We start from the raw sequence: 19,093 nt of genomic DNA, 5'->3' as shown, positions 1-19,093 counted from the left end.
AGCCATTGTGAAGGTCACTGCTGACCTCTGTCTGACAACAGAATGGTCAGTTCTCAGTCATGTTGTACTCAGTTTTTCAAAAAAATTTGACGCAGTGAATTCTTCTTTGTTCTTGAAACACTTCCCTCTCTTGACTTATTAGATACAGGGCCGATTTCACTCTGCTCCCCTGGCCATTTATTTCCTGACTCTCTTCTGGCCTCTTCTAGTCCTTGGAGTGCCCCAGGGCTCTCTCCTGGGCCACCTTCACTTATCTATGTCAGACCCTCCCTAGATAGTTCCTCCTGGTCCTGTGCTTTTAAAAATAAACTCTCATGACCCTCAAATGCATCCCTCCAGCTCTGGCCTCATCTTGAGCTTCATATATGTGTGTTCAACTTCCTCTTGCCGTTTACACACAGATGTCTAAAGAGCATTGCAAATTTAATAAGCCACAAACAGAACTCTTGCTTATTCTCATTCAGACTTAATTCCTTTCCTGTCTTTTCTGTATCAGTGGATGCCACCCCTATTACCAGGTTGCTCAGGTCACAAGCCTCTGTGTCACCCTGGTTTGGGTCTTCCTGTCCCACCTCCGCCCCATTCCAGCCCATCAATTAAATCCTTCTGAATACATCTAGCCACTTCTTACCACCTGCACTGCCCAGGACATTACAGGCGCTCCTGTCTGGTCTCTGCTGGGCTCCCACAGCAGCCACAGTTGATCTTTTAGTAAAAATTGTTTTAATATTAAAAAATTAGATTTTATTATGAAATACACATTCAACATGTTACATATTACATATATGCTCTTGTTTTGATTGACTGATTGTCTAGAGAAAGGGGGAGAGGGAGAGATCATTTTGTTGTTCCACTTATTTCTACACTCACTGGTTGATTCTCATATGTGCCCTGATCAGGGATTGAACCAGCAACCTTGGAGTATAGGGACGATGCTCTAACCAACTCAGCTACCTGGCCAGGGGTATATACTCTTTAAAGAATAAAAATTACTCTGTACCCACCATGCAGATTAAGAGTAATACCTTACCCAATATTTTTCGAAGCCTCTGTGGGCCCCTCCTTGATTTTATCTTCCTTCCCCTTCGGAGGAACTTCTTAAAATTGGCTTGATTTCCTTGATTTTATCTGTTTTTTTATCATCTACATGTAGAAGTCTAAACAGTTTCTTACTTGGCTTTGGGTACTTTTGAACTTTTCATGAACTTGTATTTTAGGCATTTATCCATGAGTTATTCTTTTTGCTCAACATGGTAGTTTTTTGGTCATATTCATCCCTGTTGATGTCTAAAACTGGACTTCATTCATTTTTACTGTGTGACAGGAACACACTACAATTTACCCATTCCATCCTGGTGGACATTTTGCTTGTTTGTGGTTTCAGGTGTTGCCCAGTACTGTTGTGAGCATTCTTTTGCATCTCTGTGCATGGTTGCCCGGGGTTACCATATACCCACCAGGATGCCTAAGATTTTTTTTTAATATTTTATTTTTATTTATCTTTAGAGGGGAAGGGAAGGAGAGAGGGAGAGAAACATCAATGTGTGGTTGCCTCTCATGTGTCCCCTACTATGGACCTGGCCTGCAACCCAGGCATGTGCCCTGACTGGGAATCGAACCACGATTGTCTGATTCGCAGGCCCACACTCAATCCACTGAGCCATCCAGCCAGGGCAGGATGCCTAAGATTAAAAAGAGAAAATATCGAGGCATAGAACAAATGGAACTCTCGTGCAATACTAATGCAAATGTAAAATGCTACAACCACCTTAGAAACTAGATAGTAATTTCTAGTAAATGTAAAACATACATTTACCCTATGATTTCCACTCCCAGATATTTGCTCACGAGCCATGAGAGGGAGTGTCCACAAATGGACTTGTGCGAGAAGCTTATGGCAGTTTTATTTCTCACAACCATAGACTGGAAACAGTGACGTGTCCAGACATGGAGGAGGACAAACTCTGACACACACACTAGTGGAGGAATCTCTAAAGCACTGAGCTGGGCAGAAGAGGCCAGATACGAGAATACACAGCGTGTGTTTATGTGAGGTTCAAGAGCAAGTGAGTTTAGTCTATGGGGACAGCACTCAGACAAGTGGTGGAGAGTGGGTTGACCGGAGAGGAGCACAGCGAACTTTCTGGGGTGATGAAAGTGCTCTGCGTGTTACACAGATGTGCACGTAGGTGAAAATTCATCAGGCTTTACACGGAGAGATTTCTGCATCTTCTTCTATACTAATTAACCGTTACTGGAAAAATAACGTTTTTGGAAAATAACAATATTAGAAAAATATACTAATTAAACATTATTGGGAAATATTGTCCCATGGGGGGTAAAATTTGGAGGGGAATGAACCAGTATGTTAAACCTGTTGTCAGGGTTCAACTTGAGCTTTAAGCCTGCTTAGTATGACAGGCAAGCTGAACTCACAGGCTGTCACAGAATCATAACTCAGCAATTCTCACTGTTCAGCCTTTGGGTGAGATACCATTTGTTTCCACCCAGACCTTCAGAGAATTACAATGTGAGGAAGTTTATACACATGGGAAGTCTTAAAATAAATTAATCTAGGATGACGCAGAGAACTTTCCAGTCACCACACAAAATGTCGCTACATTTTCTGTGAGAAAGATGATTTTTAATTTCTCTTAAAAAACACTGTTGGGATATACTCATGGCCATCTTTATTAAGTAATGCCATATTATCTCCCAAAGCATTGTGTTAACTTATTTCCCCACCACTGGTAAGTATATGAGTGTTCTTAATACTACACATCCTTTCCAAACTCTTGGCACTTGGTTTTAAAACATTTGTTCCGAGGGTGCATTTTAAATTATGCATCCGGCGATGACACCCCTCTCCTCAGAAAACCCTCCCGTCAGATTCATCACACATCCCAGCCCTTTGGAAGCCCTCTGTGGCCCGGCCGCTTCCTCTCGGGCGGGTGCTGCCCTGCTTGCTCTTCTCAGCAGGTCAGGCTTGTCCCTGCTGACCTCCTTTGCACTCAGTGTTCGCACTCACAGCTCCCTGCAGTGTCCCTGCCCTGGAGCTTTTGTAGTCACCTTAGATAAACCAGTCGGGTGTTTAAAACAAAAATGTCTTTGCATTACAGAACAGAATATATAAAAACATGTTAACTGTGAACAGGTATTTTCACAGTTTTGACTCGTTTCTTGCTAGAGTTGTTAAGACATTTAGGAAGAGGTACACTTGATACGAGTGGGTGGAGTAAACTGAATGAGACCTAAAAATGGGCTTTTGGTTTTAAATATTTCATTTGTTCCTGTAAATTTTGTCAATAAAAATAATAAACAATGGAAAACATAAGAAAAGACTAGAGGTGCCTACCGTGTGGGGAGAACGGGTGTGTCCTCTTCCCCACCATCCTGTGGTCCCCTTAAGTGCCTGTTGAACGCATGAAGGAGCCTTACCAGCCAGGCAGCCCCAGGTAGCCTCAGAAGGCTGGCCTGCTTTCCTTTTCAGGCAGCAGAGGTGGGGACTGATGCCGAAATGTGCCCTCCCCCATCCCGACTCTTTTATATTGTGGTTTATGCATGCACTTAACATGAATGGCCAGAGCAGCTGTGAAGGGGAGAAACCAGTAGGTGGAGGGCACCCGGAGGGATGGGGCTTTCCCGGAGGAAAGAAGACCTGTGAAAACACTTAGTAAGGGCCAGCAGTGGACAACCTCTGCTGTTTTTTATGCGTGTCTGGGAACCTTTGATCTTTTCTAGTCCCAGTTAGCAACAACCCTATGCCTCCAGCTGCACTCAGTGCAAGCCGAGCAGCTCAAGCTCCCAGGAACAGCCCAGCCGTGGGGTTCCCAAAACCAGGGCTTTTGCCGGCTACTCTGCTTCTGTGCTCTTTCCAAACACATTGTTGAAAGTAGGGCTTTTCCTGTCCCCAACAAGGCAGTCGGTTGCCTCAGGTGCTGCCTGTGACATCCCTGATGAGGGACATTTCCTTTGGAGCCTCCTGGGCCAGCTCCTGCCCAGCTCCAGCCGTGGCCGCTGTGGCTGCCTACCAGAAACCAGGTCACCCCAGCGAGGCCCCTCGCTCCCATTCTTTGTTCAGCCTGGAATGCCACTGCCCCTTAGGAACACTTATCTCACAGCTGGCCCTCCTCAGGCCATGGGATGCTGGGAGCAGGGCCCTGCAGGACCAAGTGCTCTTCCTTAGATGTTGGGTGTAGGACTAGGCAGAGGGACACTGGAAGAGGCAATGACCTGGCTTCCTGTCTATAGACCATTCAGCCAGACGTCCTGCCTGGAGTCTGGCCTGTCAAATGGCAGTGTAGAGTAGGAAGGAGCACACCACGGCCAGGGCTGCTGGAGCCCCTGCAGTTGAGAGAGCCAGGGGCCCTGGGGGAGGCGTGTGCGTGAAGCTTCACCCTTGACCCTGGGAAGCCAGCTTCTGTGTCTCCTTGTCTCTTACCCTTGAGCTTCTGGGTAGTTCGGAGAGGCTCTCAGGCCTCTTTCTGTGCCCTGGCCAATCACAGGCTTTGAACCAGATAGATCTGAACTCAAATCCCGCCTCCATTCTTGATATCATGGCCATTACTTCTGTCAGCATAGTCTTCCCCTCCCCCCGAATGATGCCGTCGTTACTGGAACACACTGGTTCCATTCCCTGATGGCTTTGTGGTTTGGCTTGACCGCAGAAATGTGAACTGCCATGAAGGGTCAGCTAAGGTTCTTGAACACAAGAGTTAGAGAGGCCTCTGGAGCTGCAGGCAGCAGCCAGAGGACCCTGGAAGAGCTGGCTGGAACCTTAAGTGAGGGGCATGAGGCCCAGGGCTTAGGCCACAACTGGGCCAGCCCTGGGCTAGGACAGGAGCTAGTGGGGAGAGGCAGGCAGCCAGGAATAAGTAACCCTCATGGTGTTGGGGCCAGCGCCACAGGGCTGCACTCTCAGTGTTGTCCTTGACCCTGGCTCCTTTCCTCACCACTGAGCCCCAGACCACTATTAAGTAGCTGTTTTTGCCTGCTCTCATCAGTCGGGGCAGAACAGGGCCTCAGGCTGTCAGTGCCCTCAGGGACCCTGGCATTCATTTAATACATAGAGACGGAGACTAAGCCTTGAGGGTGCACTGGGTGGGGTTGGTGCTGGCATCCCTGGGTCCAGACAGTCAAATTCTCTCCCTGACACCACAGCTGGAAGGATTAACAGTTCACTGAGCCAACCCAGGAATGCCTCATCTATGATCCGCCCTTGAGAGGGAAGAGGGCAGACCTCAGGGCCAGGGCCAGCCCCCACTTTCACTGAAAGGGCCTTCTCACGGCCGTCAGGGGTACCAGAGCACCCGGATGGGAGCCACGGCCTCAGTTCCCAGAGATCTTCTCCGGGATAGTTTTCAATTAAGTTTCACCTGAAAGTACCTCACATACCTGAACTTTCCTTTTTGTTTTTTAAAAAATATTCTATTAAGAGCTTATTATAAATTTGTTCCACAAGCCACAAGGAAACAAAAGGATCGTTTCCTTACAGCAAACAGGGAGCTGAGGAGGCTCAGACAAGTGTAATGCCCTGGCAGGCGCTCTCCTGGGGCCAGCAGGGGCCTGTGAGGGAAACTGAGATAGGAATTTGCTGAACCTGGTTCTTGCAGTGATTTGCTAAGTGACTCGAGTGAAATCACCTTCTGTTCTTTTTATTTTTTTAATTTTTATTTATTTATTTTTAGAGGGGCAGGGGTGGAGAAAGAGGAGAGAAACATCAATGTGTGGTTGCCTCTCCTGTGCCCTCAACTGGGGCCCTGGCCTGCAACCCAGTCTTGTGCCCTGACTGGGAATTGAACTGGAAACCCTTTGGGTCACAGGCCAGCACTCAGTCTGATGAGCCACACCAGCCAGGGTCTGTTCTTATTTATTAAGATTCTAGAGAAATTTCTTTTATTTCTCTGATTCTAGAGAAATCACTTCCTGTTCTTACCTTCTGGCTAAGAAGTGAGAATGGTGGGCTGATCTCATCCTCTGAGGCCCCACGTTAGAACAGTGCTGTCTGTGGAGAGAGGCAAGAGCCCTTTCTCTTGTCCACCGTGTGGTTGTGTGGGCATTACCTACTGCCAGCTCTGTCCCCTCTGGGACTTGGGGGCAGACTTGGAGAATGTGTGTGCCTGTGTGCAATTTTATCTGCATATTATTTTTCCTCTTTGCAATTTCAGGGTCATGCTGAGGCAGCCTGGAGCCTGACAAGTGAGGGGAACCTGCCAGGGGATTGCTGCTAGCAGGAGCTAACAGCAAGACGTCAGGACGGCTGGCCCTTGGGGAGCAGGGATGGGCAGAGCGGCCTCCGAGTCCAGGCCAGCAGCACCAGGAAGGAAGCCTGGGCCCCGGTTGTGAGCTTGGTACATGCTCTGCTGACCCAGACTGCGTTCAAAGCAGCCCCATGCTGAGCAGCAGCTGTGTCCAGGCCCCAGAGGACTCCATTGCAGCAGAAGCTCTACCAACCCTTACGGAACTGCAGCTGGGGGTGTGCCCGTCGGGAGAAGGGACCTGTACCCGGATGGGAAGCAGAAGAGCAAGTAGGATCTTGGTCTCTACAGCAGTTTTGTAACACCCACAGAGCATCCTGGTTTCTTCCCTCAGGGTGGGGCCCAGTTCCCCTCCCCTGGCAGAGGGGTTGGGCTGGGAGGACCACCTGAGGGGTGGGTGCCTCCTGCATGGAATCAAGACTGCTTGAAGCCCACATGTTCGCTGTTGTGATTGGTGTTCAAAGGCTTCCCTGCTGCAGGGGACGAGGGGCTGCCTCAGCGTCTGCTCATGAACCACAAGGGCCCCGACTACTCCAGACTGGACTGTTTCAAGCCGCCAAAGAAGGGGGCCCCCGGAGCTGGCAGCCAGCTATCCCAATGGAGTAGAAGGCTGCAATGGACTGACCTCCCCCTTGCCAGGGCAGCAGGAGAGGCAGAGCATCTGTGGCCTAGCTAGTGACGGAGAGACCCAATGAGGCCATAATCAGGGGCCCAGGTGGCTCAGGGACAGGGGAGCCACTCCTGCCCACGTGCTTTCTCCTTACCTTGAGAGAAGGAGTGGCTTGGGACTCCTGCTGTTGTCCCCTCTGCAGTGCACACCCTTATGCCCTAGAACAGGCAGGCTACGGCTGTGGCTGGCTTGCTAGTGGGCTGGGAAAGGAGGGGCCACAGTGACACCCGGCTGCCCGCCGGGCTGGTGGTCCAGCCCCCAGGGGCTTCGCACCATGAAGTGCTCCCTGCGGGTGTGGTTCCTTTCTGTGGCCTTCCTGCTGGTATTCATCATGTCGCTGCTCTTCACCTACTCCCACCACAGTATGGCCACCCTGCCCTACCTGGACTCGGGGACCCTGGGTGGCACCCACCGGGTGAAGCTGGTGCCCGGCTATGCTGGTCTGCAGCGCCTCAGCAAGGAGGGGCTCACTGGCAAGAGCTGTGCCTGCCGCCGCTGCATGGGCGACGCTGGTGCCTCCGACTGGTTCGACAGCCACTTCGACAGCAACATTTCTCCTGTCTGGACACGAGAAAACATGGATCTGCCCCCTGATGTCCAGAGGTGGTGGATGGTGAGAGCCATGGTCTCTCCTGCCTACCTTTACTGCTCCTCTCCAGGCATCTGCCCCCCACCCCATTTGGGAGTCACTCTTAGAGCCCCCTCTTGGATTTGGGCTGTTCATTTTCTGGCCCCCAGAGCCTTGACAAAGCAGGAGGCCCATTTAACCAGAGCCATCTCCTGGGACCACAGATTCTGAAGGACAGGGTGAGCTTTGGCTTGGAAGGAGAGAGAACTAATATTCCCTAGTGCCTATAGGGGCTGAGCTTAGACCAGAAATGCCTACTAGATTGAGCAGGTGCCACAGACGAGAGAAGAGGTCCAAGTGAGAACAGGGTGAGGAGTGAGGAGCACGACGACAGGGAGGCCTGCTGTTTACAAGGAGGCAGCCACTCTCAGCTTCGGGATTGTCACAGTGCAGAGATGCGACTCCTCACTGCCGAACCCTCTGACCCTTGAGAAAGCCTGTCAGTCCAGCTTCCCCCACCCCCCTCACATTCAGGGAAGCTGTGAGGATGAGCCCAAGTGAGCAAGCTTATCAGAACAACTTAGAGATCCTGCTTCCTGGCCCAGACTGTCAGATCTTAAGGACGGGCAGGGGTCTGCAGCAGAGCTCCACAGGCCTTTCCTATGGCAGCCTAGAGCCCTTGAAGGGTCTTCCTGCTGCTCATGGTCACAGCCTTCCTTTTATGGGCAAAATCAAAATTCGGAGAGAGCACAGGGCTGGTCCAAGGCCCAGGTCCCAGTGGTAGCCACTTAAAGCCAGAACAGGACTCTGGACAGGGGTAGCCCTGTGGGCCTGCCAGGCCTCCTGCCTACCAGGATGGGCTTTTTAGGTACCAGGTGGCGTATTCCTCGGCTGAGGCGCATCAGAAGCTGCTTCTCCCCTGCCCCACACAGTCACCCCCTTTAACCATCGTGAACTTGGGAATTCTCATCTCAGAGCTAAACTCCCTCTCTACACTAGGTTTACGTCCTTGTTCTTAGGGGTCCGTCCTGTGCTCAGAGGAGGCAGAGAAGCAGGCCCACCCCACCCCTCCATGTATTCTGTGCCCTGAGCACCTGCTGCACCACAAAGCTGAGGGATTATGGCTCAGACCACGGGGCACTTTAAGGCCCTAGTTTTGATCTTACCAGTTGGGGGCCCATAGACCAAGCCCAGCCCACTCAGTGTTTTTAAAATGCTTGCATTAGTTATCAGCATTTATGAATTAGGGTATTTCACATGAAGTCCACATTTTCAGCTTCTCTTGAAAAACTAGAACTTTTGATCCTTCTGGGCTCACAGTCCCACATGGCAACAACTGACTGAACTTACCCTTTGTTGACAAGTGGGTCCTCCTCCTGTTTGCCTTAGGTCCCACCTGTCACTTCATTCCTGTGTGTTGTCACCTGCCTGGCCCTGTAGGCATGGTGACTGGTGGGGGACATGCAGGGGACATGCGGTTTCATACCAGCTATCCTGGCACTGAAAGAATTTCTGTACCTCTCTGCCTCCTCCAGAGGGTTCAGGGAGCAGCTTCACACATGCCGTGAACTTTGCCCCACACGGCTTCTGTCACCCCCAGCCTGCAGGCTCAGTTCCTGGGGCACCCCCTGTAGGCTGATTGTGAGTGAGCCCCTGGAGCTCAGCTGGGCTTTCCACATAACCTGCACCTGGAAATGACCTCTTTGTGTGACCCAGAACTGCCCCGAGGAAACAGAGTCAGGGGCTCAGAGTCAGGGGAACCCACCCAAGAGGTTTCTCTGCCCCTGGCACATGCCTGCAGGTCCCTGGAGAATGTGGTTTGACTCTTGAACCCCCTCCAGTGCCTCAGAGCAAAGGGAGACTTGACTTGTTGAGGGGAGGGTCCTCACTGCTCAGAAAATTCCTGCTTGCTGACAGCCTGGTTAGGAGTCCTGTGTGGCTGAGACCCTGGAGGGGGAGGGGAGGGGAGGCAGGCAGGAGTCCTTCCCTGCACACACCTTCTCCCTTCCCCTCCCCTCTGCAGATGTTGCAGCCCCAGTTCAAGTCACACAACACCAACGAGGTGCTGGAGAAGCTGTTCCAGATAGTACCAGGCGAGAACCCCTACCGTTTCCGGGACCCCCAGCAGTGTCGGCGCTGTGCTGTGGTGGGGAACTCTGGCAACTTGCGGGGCTCTGGCTATGGGCCGGATGTGGATGGGCACAACTTCATCATGAGGTGAGCCACGGGGAGCCGGAGGGTAGGCCCGGGACAGGCCTTCTGGAGGGAGACTGGACTCCTCGGGCTTCCCGGGCAGTAGAGGAGCTGCTGGGGTTGCTGTAGGTCTCTAACACCCAGAACCACCTGTGAGAGGTTCTCAGCTTCATTGAGGGAGAGGGGGAGGCAGAATTCCCGTTCTAGACTTGCTCTACATCCGCACTTAGTCTCTGACTCTGAAGTACCCTGAAAAGAGCTGAAACTAGACTCTTGGCTGACCGCTGGTGAAAACCCCCACCAGAGGCCCTTCTAACTGCCTGGTTCCCCCTCAGTAGTTGTACCAGGGGTGAGGCCCCCAAACTGAACCAGCATCTTGCTTAACAGTCATGGGCGATTCCTCCTGGAAGACTCACCAAAGACTATGTTCTGGGCAGAAGAGGCTATCTGGTGCTTGCCCTGAGTTTCTGTTCCTTATGTGTCAAGGTGTGGGTTATGTGGAGTCTCACTCATTCAGTAAGATATCGGTGTATCGCCTTGAGGACAGAGACACAGGGCAAGAAGTCTGGGGGTGAACAGGGACTAAGAGTGCACTTGTGAGCTGAGCATTGGCTGCTGCCTCTGCTCTGAACCTGTGTTCTGACTTCCCTAGAATTGGAGACAGGAAATGCTGCCCCACTCCTTGGAGGAAGAGCCTGAAGAATCAGATACTGAAATTGCCCAGTTTCCACAGAGCATCTCTTAGGATGAGCATCACAGAAAGACCAGGTTTCCCAGGAGGAGGAAGAAAGGGCTTAGAAACTGTTGCTATCTCCATAGCAACACCAAGGCAGCAATGTCTCTGAGGTTTTTAACATTCCTTGTAAAACTTTTCTTATGTTGAGAATGGTGGAGAGTATTCTCAACATAAGAAAGGAGAGGGTGGGGGATGCTAGGCCCCCTTCAGGAACTCAGAGCCACCTGAGATTCTCATCATCCAATTGCTGGCACCCAGAATGCAAGGGAGGCAAGCTGGGAGCTAAAGAGGGGCCTCTCTACTCAGAGACAGTTGCTAGGTAGGGGAGTCGCTCCAGTGCAGCTCTGGAACACTTGGGAAGCCCAGGAACATGCTCCACATTACCCAGAGTCCCGCCTCCCTTGCCTTGCTGTCTGCACCTCAGTGATGATTGGGAAGCTCCAGGGTAGGAGCACAACAGACAAGCAAAAAAGGCTTGGCTGCTATGACACCTGGGTGGCACCTGCTCAGGCCAGGCTGCAGAGGAATTCACAGCTGTTCCCTCACAGGGACCAGGCTACATGTGGTATGTTGCAATGGGTCCCAGAATCAATTTGTGGAAGGGGTGATCCAGATGGTAATTGGCTGTCTGCTGACCTATAAGGGGCCAGTTAGCAGGGCTAGGAGGAGACTCTTTGCTTATAGGTATATCTTGGTTTGGAACTGGTGGGGAGGCCTTCCTACCTGCGAACAGGAGAAAATATAAGACCCCACTGGGAGGGTCAAGCTGAGTTATGATGATGTGATAGCTCAACTGCCCCCACCCCCAGCGGCCTCCTCCTCCAAAATGTCCTCTGAGCCCTGCTGCCCTCTCCAGAAGGGGTTGAGCTGATCCTGCCGTAGCTGTGCAGCAGATAGGTCCACAAGGAGAGCAGTGCCTGGCATATCATAGCCTTGCCAGAAATACATGAATGAATGGAAGGGACTAGGCAACCAGAGATCAAACCTTAAGCACGAATGCCTGTCTACCCGGGCCCTGCCCCTACGTGCTGCTTTGGCAGCTGAAGGCAGCCAGGGGCAGGTAGAATTCTAGAATGCTTTGCCCTCAAGATCCAAGGATACAGCTCATTCTCTTTGTCCTGCTCTGGCCCCTATCCAGGGCCTGGCTTCTCCAGATTGAAGCAGAGCCTCAAAGCAAAATTCTGTCTCCAAATGCACGCATGTCCCCCTGTCTTGGAGACTGTAAAATAGCTTTTGGACTTCTTACTTAGTTCATTCCCAAACTTCTGAAAGTTGGTGCCTGCCCAGCAAGTGGAAGGCACCTGAGAGAGGTAGAGGCTCTGCAGCAGGGCCCACTGAGGGGCGGGAAGCACAGTGGTGCTGGCAGACAGGCCTGTGAAGGGACTTGGTGAGAGCTCTGGCTGCCAATTGGGTGGGAAAGGCAGTGGGGGATTGTCTTCCGAAGCCATCCTGGGGCAGGGGCATCTGGGGCCCTTTGATGTGCAGGGTCAGCTTAGTCTCTTCATTTCTGGTGACATGAGATTTGTTTCTTGAGTCCTCAGAAGATGCAGACTTGACCCCAGCTCCTGATGAGCCCAAGGCCCAGCCTACAACTAAGGGTCACCAACCAAGACTTCCCACTGCCTGCTACCCTTTCCTGTATCCCAGCAGCTGAGAAGCCATCCCTTTTAAGCCTTCTTCTCCACCCTGCTCTATTCCTTACAGAAGTGAGACATTACTGGAAAAAAACAATAGATGTACACAATAAAAAATGAATTATCTCTTCTCCAACCCCTGTCACTTCATTTTCTGAGAGTAAGAATTGTTAACAATTTTAATACCATTCTAGATTTTTCTACTCATATTCAAAAGTATTTTTCTTTAATGAAAAATGGTATACTATTTAGCTATAAATTTCCCTTTTCTGGGTTGCAATTCCCTCTTCCTGCACATGGTAGATATTCAAGAGATATATATAGTATAAGAAAAGAAGTGGGTTACCTCACACTACTTGTTTTTTTCATTGATTAGCTCTTGGACTTCTTTCTTACCAGTACATCTACTTCATTCATTCTGATGGCCGTATTCCAGTATTTGAATGGCCAAAATGTATTAACTGGTTCTTTATTGTTTGATTGATTCTACTTTTCACTGTTGTAAGTGATATTCCAGTGACTATCCTTGTACACGTGTCTTTGCACACTTACGCACCCATTTTTATAGGTTGGATTTCTGGAAATGGAATTGCTGGATCAAAGTGTACACCCATTTGTATTTTTGATGACTATCACCAAGCTGTCCTCTAAAAATCTTGTACCGTTTCTATGGTAGTTTCATGTCAACCTCTCGTTCCTGCAGAATGAATCAGGCGCCAACCGTGGGCTTTGAGCAGGACGTTGGCAGCCGCACCACCCACCACTTCATGTACCCTGAGAGTGCCAAGAACCTGCCCACCAACGTCAGCTTTGTGTTGGTGCCCTTCAAGGCCCTAGACCTGCTGTGGATCACCAGCGCCCTGTCCACGGGGCAGATCCGATTGTGAGCCACCCCGCTGACTGGAAGCGCAGTATGGGTGACAGGGCCACCTTGGGAGGAGTCTTCCTGGGGACTGGGTCTTTGAATCCCTGTAACAGAATATTTTGGCCAAGGTGGGCTGGTGAGGAGGGAGGCAGTTAAGTAGGGAGGGCCCCAGGTGGGGCATTAGCTGAGGCCCGAGCCTCTTCTGTGCCAGTTGCTGCGTGGCGACAGCCAGCATATTGGTGGTAGAAAGGTGAGGAAAAAACAATCTAGTTTTAGTCTCCTTCCCAGGGGTGGCTCCTGACTGTGGGAGCTCTGCCTTCCGAGAACTTTCTTCTGGGCCTGTTGCCCAGTCAGAGTCAAGAATCTCAGAAAATTCAATCAAACCAAGTATTTTTTAAATAGCTTTATTGCGATGTAACCCACATACCACACAATTGACACATTTAAAGTGTACAATTTGATGGCTTTTAGTCTATTTAGAGTTGTATGACTATCACCACAATTAATTTTAGAACACTTTCATATTCTAAAGATGAAAACCTTTAATCTAAAAATCTAAAGACCTAAAGATACCCCTGTACACCATAGTCATCACCCCCACTACCTATACTGCCCCAAGGCAGCGACTAATCAGCCCTCTCTCACCCTGTGTTTTATGGGTATGCAGCAAAATGTTTGTAACTTAAAAGTTTATAATTTTAACCATACAGTTCAGTAGCATTAAGTATATTTCCATTGTTATGCAAACATCACCCCTCCCCATCTTCAGAACTTTTTCATCATCTCAAATGGAAGGTCTGTAGCCATTAGTAATAACCTTCCATACCTTCTTCTCCCAGCCCCGAATAACCACTATTCTTTCTCTCTGTAATTTGACTATTCTAGGTACTTCATGTAAGTGGAATTATACAGTTTTGTCCTTTTTTTAAAAAAAAACACTATACTCATCAGGATTTTTTAAAAGATTTTATTTACTCATTTTCAGAGGGAGGAGAAGAGAAGAAGAGAGGAGGAGAGAAATATCAATGTATGGTTGCCTCTTTTGTGCCCCCTGCTGGGAACTGGCCTGCAACCCAGGCATGTGCCCTGATTGGGAATGGAACCACGGTTGTTTGGTTCACAGGCCCGCACTCAATCCACTGAGCTACACCAGCCAGGGCTAGTGTTGTCCTTTTATATTTGACATTTCACTTAGCGTAATGTTTTTTGTTTCATCCACATTGTAGCATGTATCAGGATTTCATTCATTCTAAAGGCTAAATAGTATTCCCTTGAATGGATATGTCATATTTTGTTAATCCACTCATCTGATGATGGACAATAGGGTTTCCACTTTTTGCCTGTGGTCATCATGTATTTTTAAACACAGAAGTATAAGTTCCAGTGTCCTGACTTTATGTTTAGGAGACATAAAAGCTGGAATAAGTGCTGTCAAGTTTAAATCCCACATATTCTTAGAAAAGGGAGGGTAGGTTATGAGTGCCAAGGCTGGCTCGTAGGGAGGAGGAAGAGGGTCAGTGTGGGCACCAGTAAGAACACACACATAGTGGGTTTGAGGTGATAGTCTAATTCAAGCGGAGAGTTGCCAGCAGAGAGTTACGGTAGGAAGGGTGGGGGGTGGATTATGGAAGGCCCCAGTGCATGTCTAAAACATCTTTATTTTATCTGGAAGGGCAGAGTTTCCGAGTGAGGTGCTGCAGTGGTGTGTGGGAGAGCAGTCTGGAAGCAGGGGGCCTGTTGTGAGGGTGTCAGCACTTGGGCCTGAGTGGGAGGAAAGGCATCGCTGGGCCCCAAAGGACCATCTAACTTTTTTTTAATTTGCTTGCTTGCAGCACCTATGCCCCAGTGAAGTCCTTCCTTCGAGTAGACAAAGAAAAGGTGAGCTCCCTCCTCTGCCCCCTTCTTTATTCCCACCTCAATGGAAACAGTGCAGGCTTGACTACTGGTGTGCCTGGTCCTGTGGCTCAGGTGTCTCCTAGCGCCCTTCCAGAACCTGCAGGGTCCCCATCTGTTGGTATGCCTGACCTCCGCAGCAGATGCAAGGAACCAGGGAACACAGATGAACAGCTCCATGGGCAGGCGTGGAGGAACTGGCAGAGGCTGCTCAGAGCCCAGCCGGAGTCTTTGGACCCCCAAACACCTCATGTGCCTGTCATATTGTCTCCATCCAGGTCCAGATCTACAACCCAGCCTTCTTCAAATACATCCACGACAGGTGGACAGAGCATCACGGGCGGTACCCTTCTACAGGGATGCTGGTGCTCTTCTTTGCCCTGCATGTGTGCGATGAGGTGGGTCTGGGGATAAAATAGTGGGGCCCGTGGCACAGGAGGAAAGCAGCCCCTTGTCAGAGCTTAGCAGTGCCTCAGGAGGAATGTGCTTTTGTGGGCAGAACCCAAGTGGCTTTGATTTCCCCCATTTTTAGGCAGTATAGATCTGCATTTCCCAGACTTACTACTTTAATGATTTTACCAAATCTGAAATCACTTCATTTAAAAGTTAAATTTATTTACAAAGGAAACGGAATACTACCATAGTTGATATTACTCGCCCTAAAGTAACTAAAAACATGGAGGTAGTGTGATTGGCACCCATAGCTGTAGGGCCCAAGCCTACCATCTTAAACATGGAAATCTCTTACCACCAGTGGTCGTTCAAGGAGCCATTCAAGGAGCCGAATCTTGCTAGTGGGCAGGACTACTACTGTGCTATGCACTTCAGTGCTCACGCCCAGCCCACCCACTATTTTTGCCAGTAAATTCTTCAGTGTATGGTATTGGGTACTTGACCAACTTTCAGATAAAAGTACTTAAAAAAAAAGAATAAGAAGTTAGGGTTGAACTAGTTCTGAGCTGAGACGTTGTTTTTGAAGCAATCGGATGGGTGCAAGGAGAGCTGAGAGGGACCAGCAGTCCCCCTTTTCCAGTGTCCTTAGCCCAGACCTGGCTGTCCCCTCTTCCCGTGCTTCCCACACTCTGGGAATGGATTAGCTGCCCGCTGCCTTCCGCTTGTCGGGTCGCTGCGGCTTCTTTCTCCTCCATTACCAACCGAGCCTCTCCCGTGTCTGGTCCAACACGGGCCCCAATGTGGGATGACTTGCACCAACCTCCCTTACAGGTGAACGTGTACGGGTTCGGGGCCGACAGCCGGGGTAACTGGCACCACTACTGGGAGAATAACCGGTATGCGGGCGAGTTCCGGAAGACCGGTGTGCACGACGCCGACTTCGAGGCCCACATCATCGATATGCTGGCCAAGGCCAGCAAGATCGAGGTCTATCGAGGCAATTGAGAAAGGCCTGGCCACGACTTTTCGGCCCGCCGCCAGGTGCCCGTGCACACTCCGGGTCGGAACTAGAGGCCAGCCCCTGGGCGGCAGCCTTGGCCTGGCGAGGTGCCGGGCGTGGGGCATCTCCAAGCAGTCCGGAGCAAAGCGGGGCACCGTCTGGACCAAACAGCGCGCGCTGGCTCTTCCCTGTCAATCACAAGACTTTGGGGGCCTAGTACCAATCAAGGCTGCAGTCAGGCGGAGCCTATGTTTATCTCAACCAATCATGTGACTCAACTCGAGTCAATTTCCGGCGCTGGGCCCCATCTCCAATCAATGGCCTTTGGAGGCGAACCGGTGGCCTCAATCTCCACTCACCTATGCTTTTGGGTACGATTTTGTTTCACGCTCTTTAAGGAGTAGAGGTGGCTTCTGATTTAGACGAAGTACTTTCTTCAGGCTCGGTAAGAGCTGTTAAGTCTCTTGCGGGCCTGGCCCCCGCCAGGGATGCGGAGAAGAAAACCGAGGGGAGGGCTGCGGCCGCTCAGCTTCCCCCTCCCCAGGGGTCCCTCGTGGCCTTAGGGTGGTCGAGGAGCGGTCCAGGTGGTTCCCAGAAAGCGTTCTTTAACCTCCCCCAAAAGCCAGAGCCCTCCCAAACTGTTCCAGGCATCCGGGAGAATTTTAGAGCCTAAATTTCTTTTATCTGTTAGGCCAAGATGGATGAGTGTCAACCCACCAAAGAAATGCAATGAAAATCCAGAGGGCGCGTGGGTACCCTCAGCCTCCCTTCTCCCCCTCCTCGCCTTTGGCCACCCTATGGAATGGCCTTTCTGACCAGGGCATTTAGTGTCCCACAGGAAAACAAATTGTGTCCACCCCTTGCTTGGGGGCGGAATTCGCCTAGGGCCTGACTCCAGAGCGTAGGTGACAAGGCAGCCCCCTCACGTCAAATGTAAGGTGCTTCTCACTCACGTATATCCTTGGCTACAATCTTTAATGTCTCTCCTTAGGCACTGGGGCTCCTCACTAGCCTACTTGCTCTGGAAAAAAAAAATCAAAACTTGCCCTGGGATAGATTGGGGCACTGCTGCGTTTCTCATTCAGTCCTCTCCCTGTCCCTCTCCCCTCCTCTCCCCACTCCCACCCCCGTCTTCTCTCTCTCTCTCTCTCTCTCTCTCACACACACACACGCACGCACGCACAAACACACATGGCTGGCTCAAAAGAGAGGGAGCATACATGTGGGAAAGAAGGCTGGAGATGAGGAGCCTCTTAGCTGCCTGGTGCATGCACCTTCTTCACCCACCACCCCAAAGAGGAGTAGGAAGCCTCTTGCTTGGGGGTGGAATTTGCTTTGGGCTCATAATTTAGTTAATATGAAATTACTAGATATGGCTGTCCAACAAAGATTCTTTCAAAATTCCCAAGCTGGCCGTGGAAGTGGCCAGGAGTCTCACTGGGGAGGAGTAGATCTGCCCCTCTGCATGCCACCTCCCCTGCCCGTGGGTCCCCTGCTCACGCTCAGCTCCTGCCTTTTCGCTCTAACTCACTCCATCTCCAGCTCTGGAGTGGGCTGGGAAGCTAACAACCAGGGACTACAACTGGAAGCTGCTTGCATGACTGAACCCAGCTTAAGTCCCTAGAGGAAGCTGCTGATGGTGTTCTCAACCTTCAAGATTAGGGAAGTGTAGGAGGGGTAAAAGCTTCTGTGAAGCTTCCAAACCACTAAAAGGACCCCCTTTCCCACCAGTGACAACCCAGATACAACCCTTTTTCTTAGTGAGTTGGTGCCACCAAGCAGCCTCCTGGCCACTGGAGTGGGTCCTGCAGCAGGCTGGGAACAGTAACAAGGAGGGTTGGGGAGGAGCAGTGGGCACCCCTGAAAGTTAGTATATTGAGAATTGAGTTTGAATCTGTACCTTCCTAATTCCAAAAGTAAGTAGAGTAAAGAATGGGGTTGGGTTTGGGGGCGCCTTAGGCAGAATGCTGCTCAGGGCTGCCCCTCCTCAGTGGAGGAGAGCCAAGGCACCAGCCTTCCTGCCTGTCTCGTCTCAGTGCGCCCGGAAGAGGCTGTTGTGAGTGTTTAGAAGATGAAAAAACAATGGAATTATGCCAAACAGTATTGAGCAGAATAATTTATTTTTCTGTTCCTTTTTGTTTTGTGTAAAACATTAATAAATCCCCATTCGGGAAGAGATAGGTCCCAGCATCCAGCCCAGGTCTCCTTTTCTGCCATAGTTATTTAAACAAATATTTGTTTTTTTAAAATTTCCTTTCTCTCTCTTTCTGAATTAAAAAGAACAAAAACACTGTGTAGTCATTTGTTTTGAAATGTGTCAGTGGGGAGCTGTAACCAAGTAATGGCTAAGAATGTTGGGGGGATAATGTATGAAGGGGGGAGGGATTGACTCTTCAGCACCCTCTCCTTATACATGAGGCATCCCAACCCCAGGCCACCAGCTATGCCCTTTGGGAGGGTGGTCCACCACGACTCTCCAGGTGCCCAAGTGAACCAGCAGGAAAGAGACTCTCCACTGCCAGGGGTCAACACAGCATGCAGACCCAGCAGGCACCAGGATGGGGATGTTTCCCTTCTGTTTCCAGGGTCTGTGGAACTCCCCACGATGCCATAGGTGTGGGTTGGCTGGAAGTCAGCAATGTGGTAGGAGCAGGTGCCACAGGCTTCGGAGGCACCTGTCCATGCCATTTTCGTGGGCCACCTGGCCCCACTTGAGCCTACTTCCATCATGCTTTGGAATGCCACTGAACTGATTTTATAGTTTGGCAGGTCAGATAACATGGGTCTTATGATGGACCACTTAGGATCTATAGTCACTTGGTGTCCCACAGTTCAGTTTCTGCCAATGCCCAGAGAGTTGCTTTTCAAAAGAAGACCTTTTTTG

At 50.5% G+C, this 19,093-nt stretch overlaps 1 protein-coding gene across 2 annotated transcripts in view; it reads left to right on the top strand.

Moving 5' to 3' along the window:
- The window catches only part of ST3GAL2 (ST3 beta-galactoside alpha-2,3-sialyltransferase 2), a 43,107-nt gene extending 24,619 nt beyond the window's left edge, over positions 1–18,488 (top strand). For both annotated transcript variants that reach the window (XM_037063661.1, XM_037063662.1), the window contains exons 2-7: positions 6,168–7,540; positions 9,519–9,712; positions 12,762–12,941; positions 14,756–14,801; positions 15,095–15,214; positions 16,041–18,488. In XM_037063661.1, the coding sequence (XP_036919556.1) occupies positions 7,202–7,540; positions 9,519–9,712; positions 12,762–12,941; positions 14,756–14,801; positions 15,095–15,214; positions 16,041–16,214 (1,053 nt within the window). In that variant the 5' untranslated portion in view covers positions 6,168–7,201 and the 3' untranslated portion in view covers positions 16,215–18,488. The remainder of the gene's footprint in view (positions 1–6,167; positions 7,541–9,518; positions 9,713–12,761; positions 12,942–14,755; positions 14,802–15,094; positions 15,215–16,040) is intronic.
- The last annotated feature ends 605 nt before the right edge of the window (positions 18,489–19,093 follow it).

Source organism: Sturnira hondurensis, unplaced genomic scaffold (genome assembly GCF_014824575.4).
Source record: "Sturnira hondurensis isolate 20B ecotype Veracruz unplaced genomic scaffold, ASM1482457v3 Scaffold0014745, whole genome shotgun sequence".
Lineage (NCBI taxonomy): Eukaryota > Metazoa > Chordata > Mammalia > Chiroptera > Phyllostomidae > Sturnira > Sturnira hondurensis.
The sequence above is the reverse complement of the archived record's forward strand: the minus strand, read 5'-3'. Positions and strand labels throughout refer to the sequence as shown.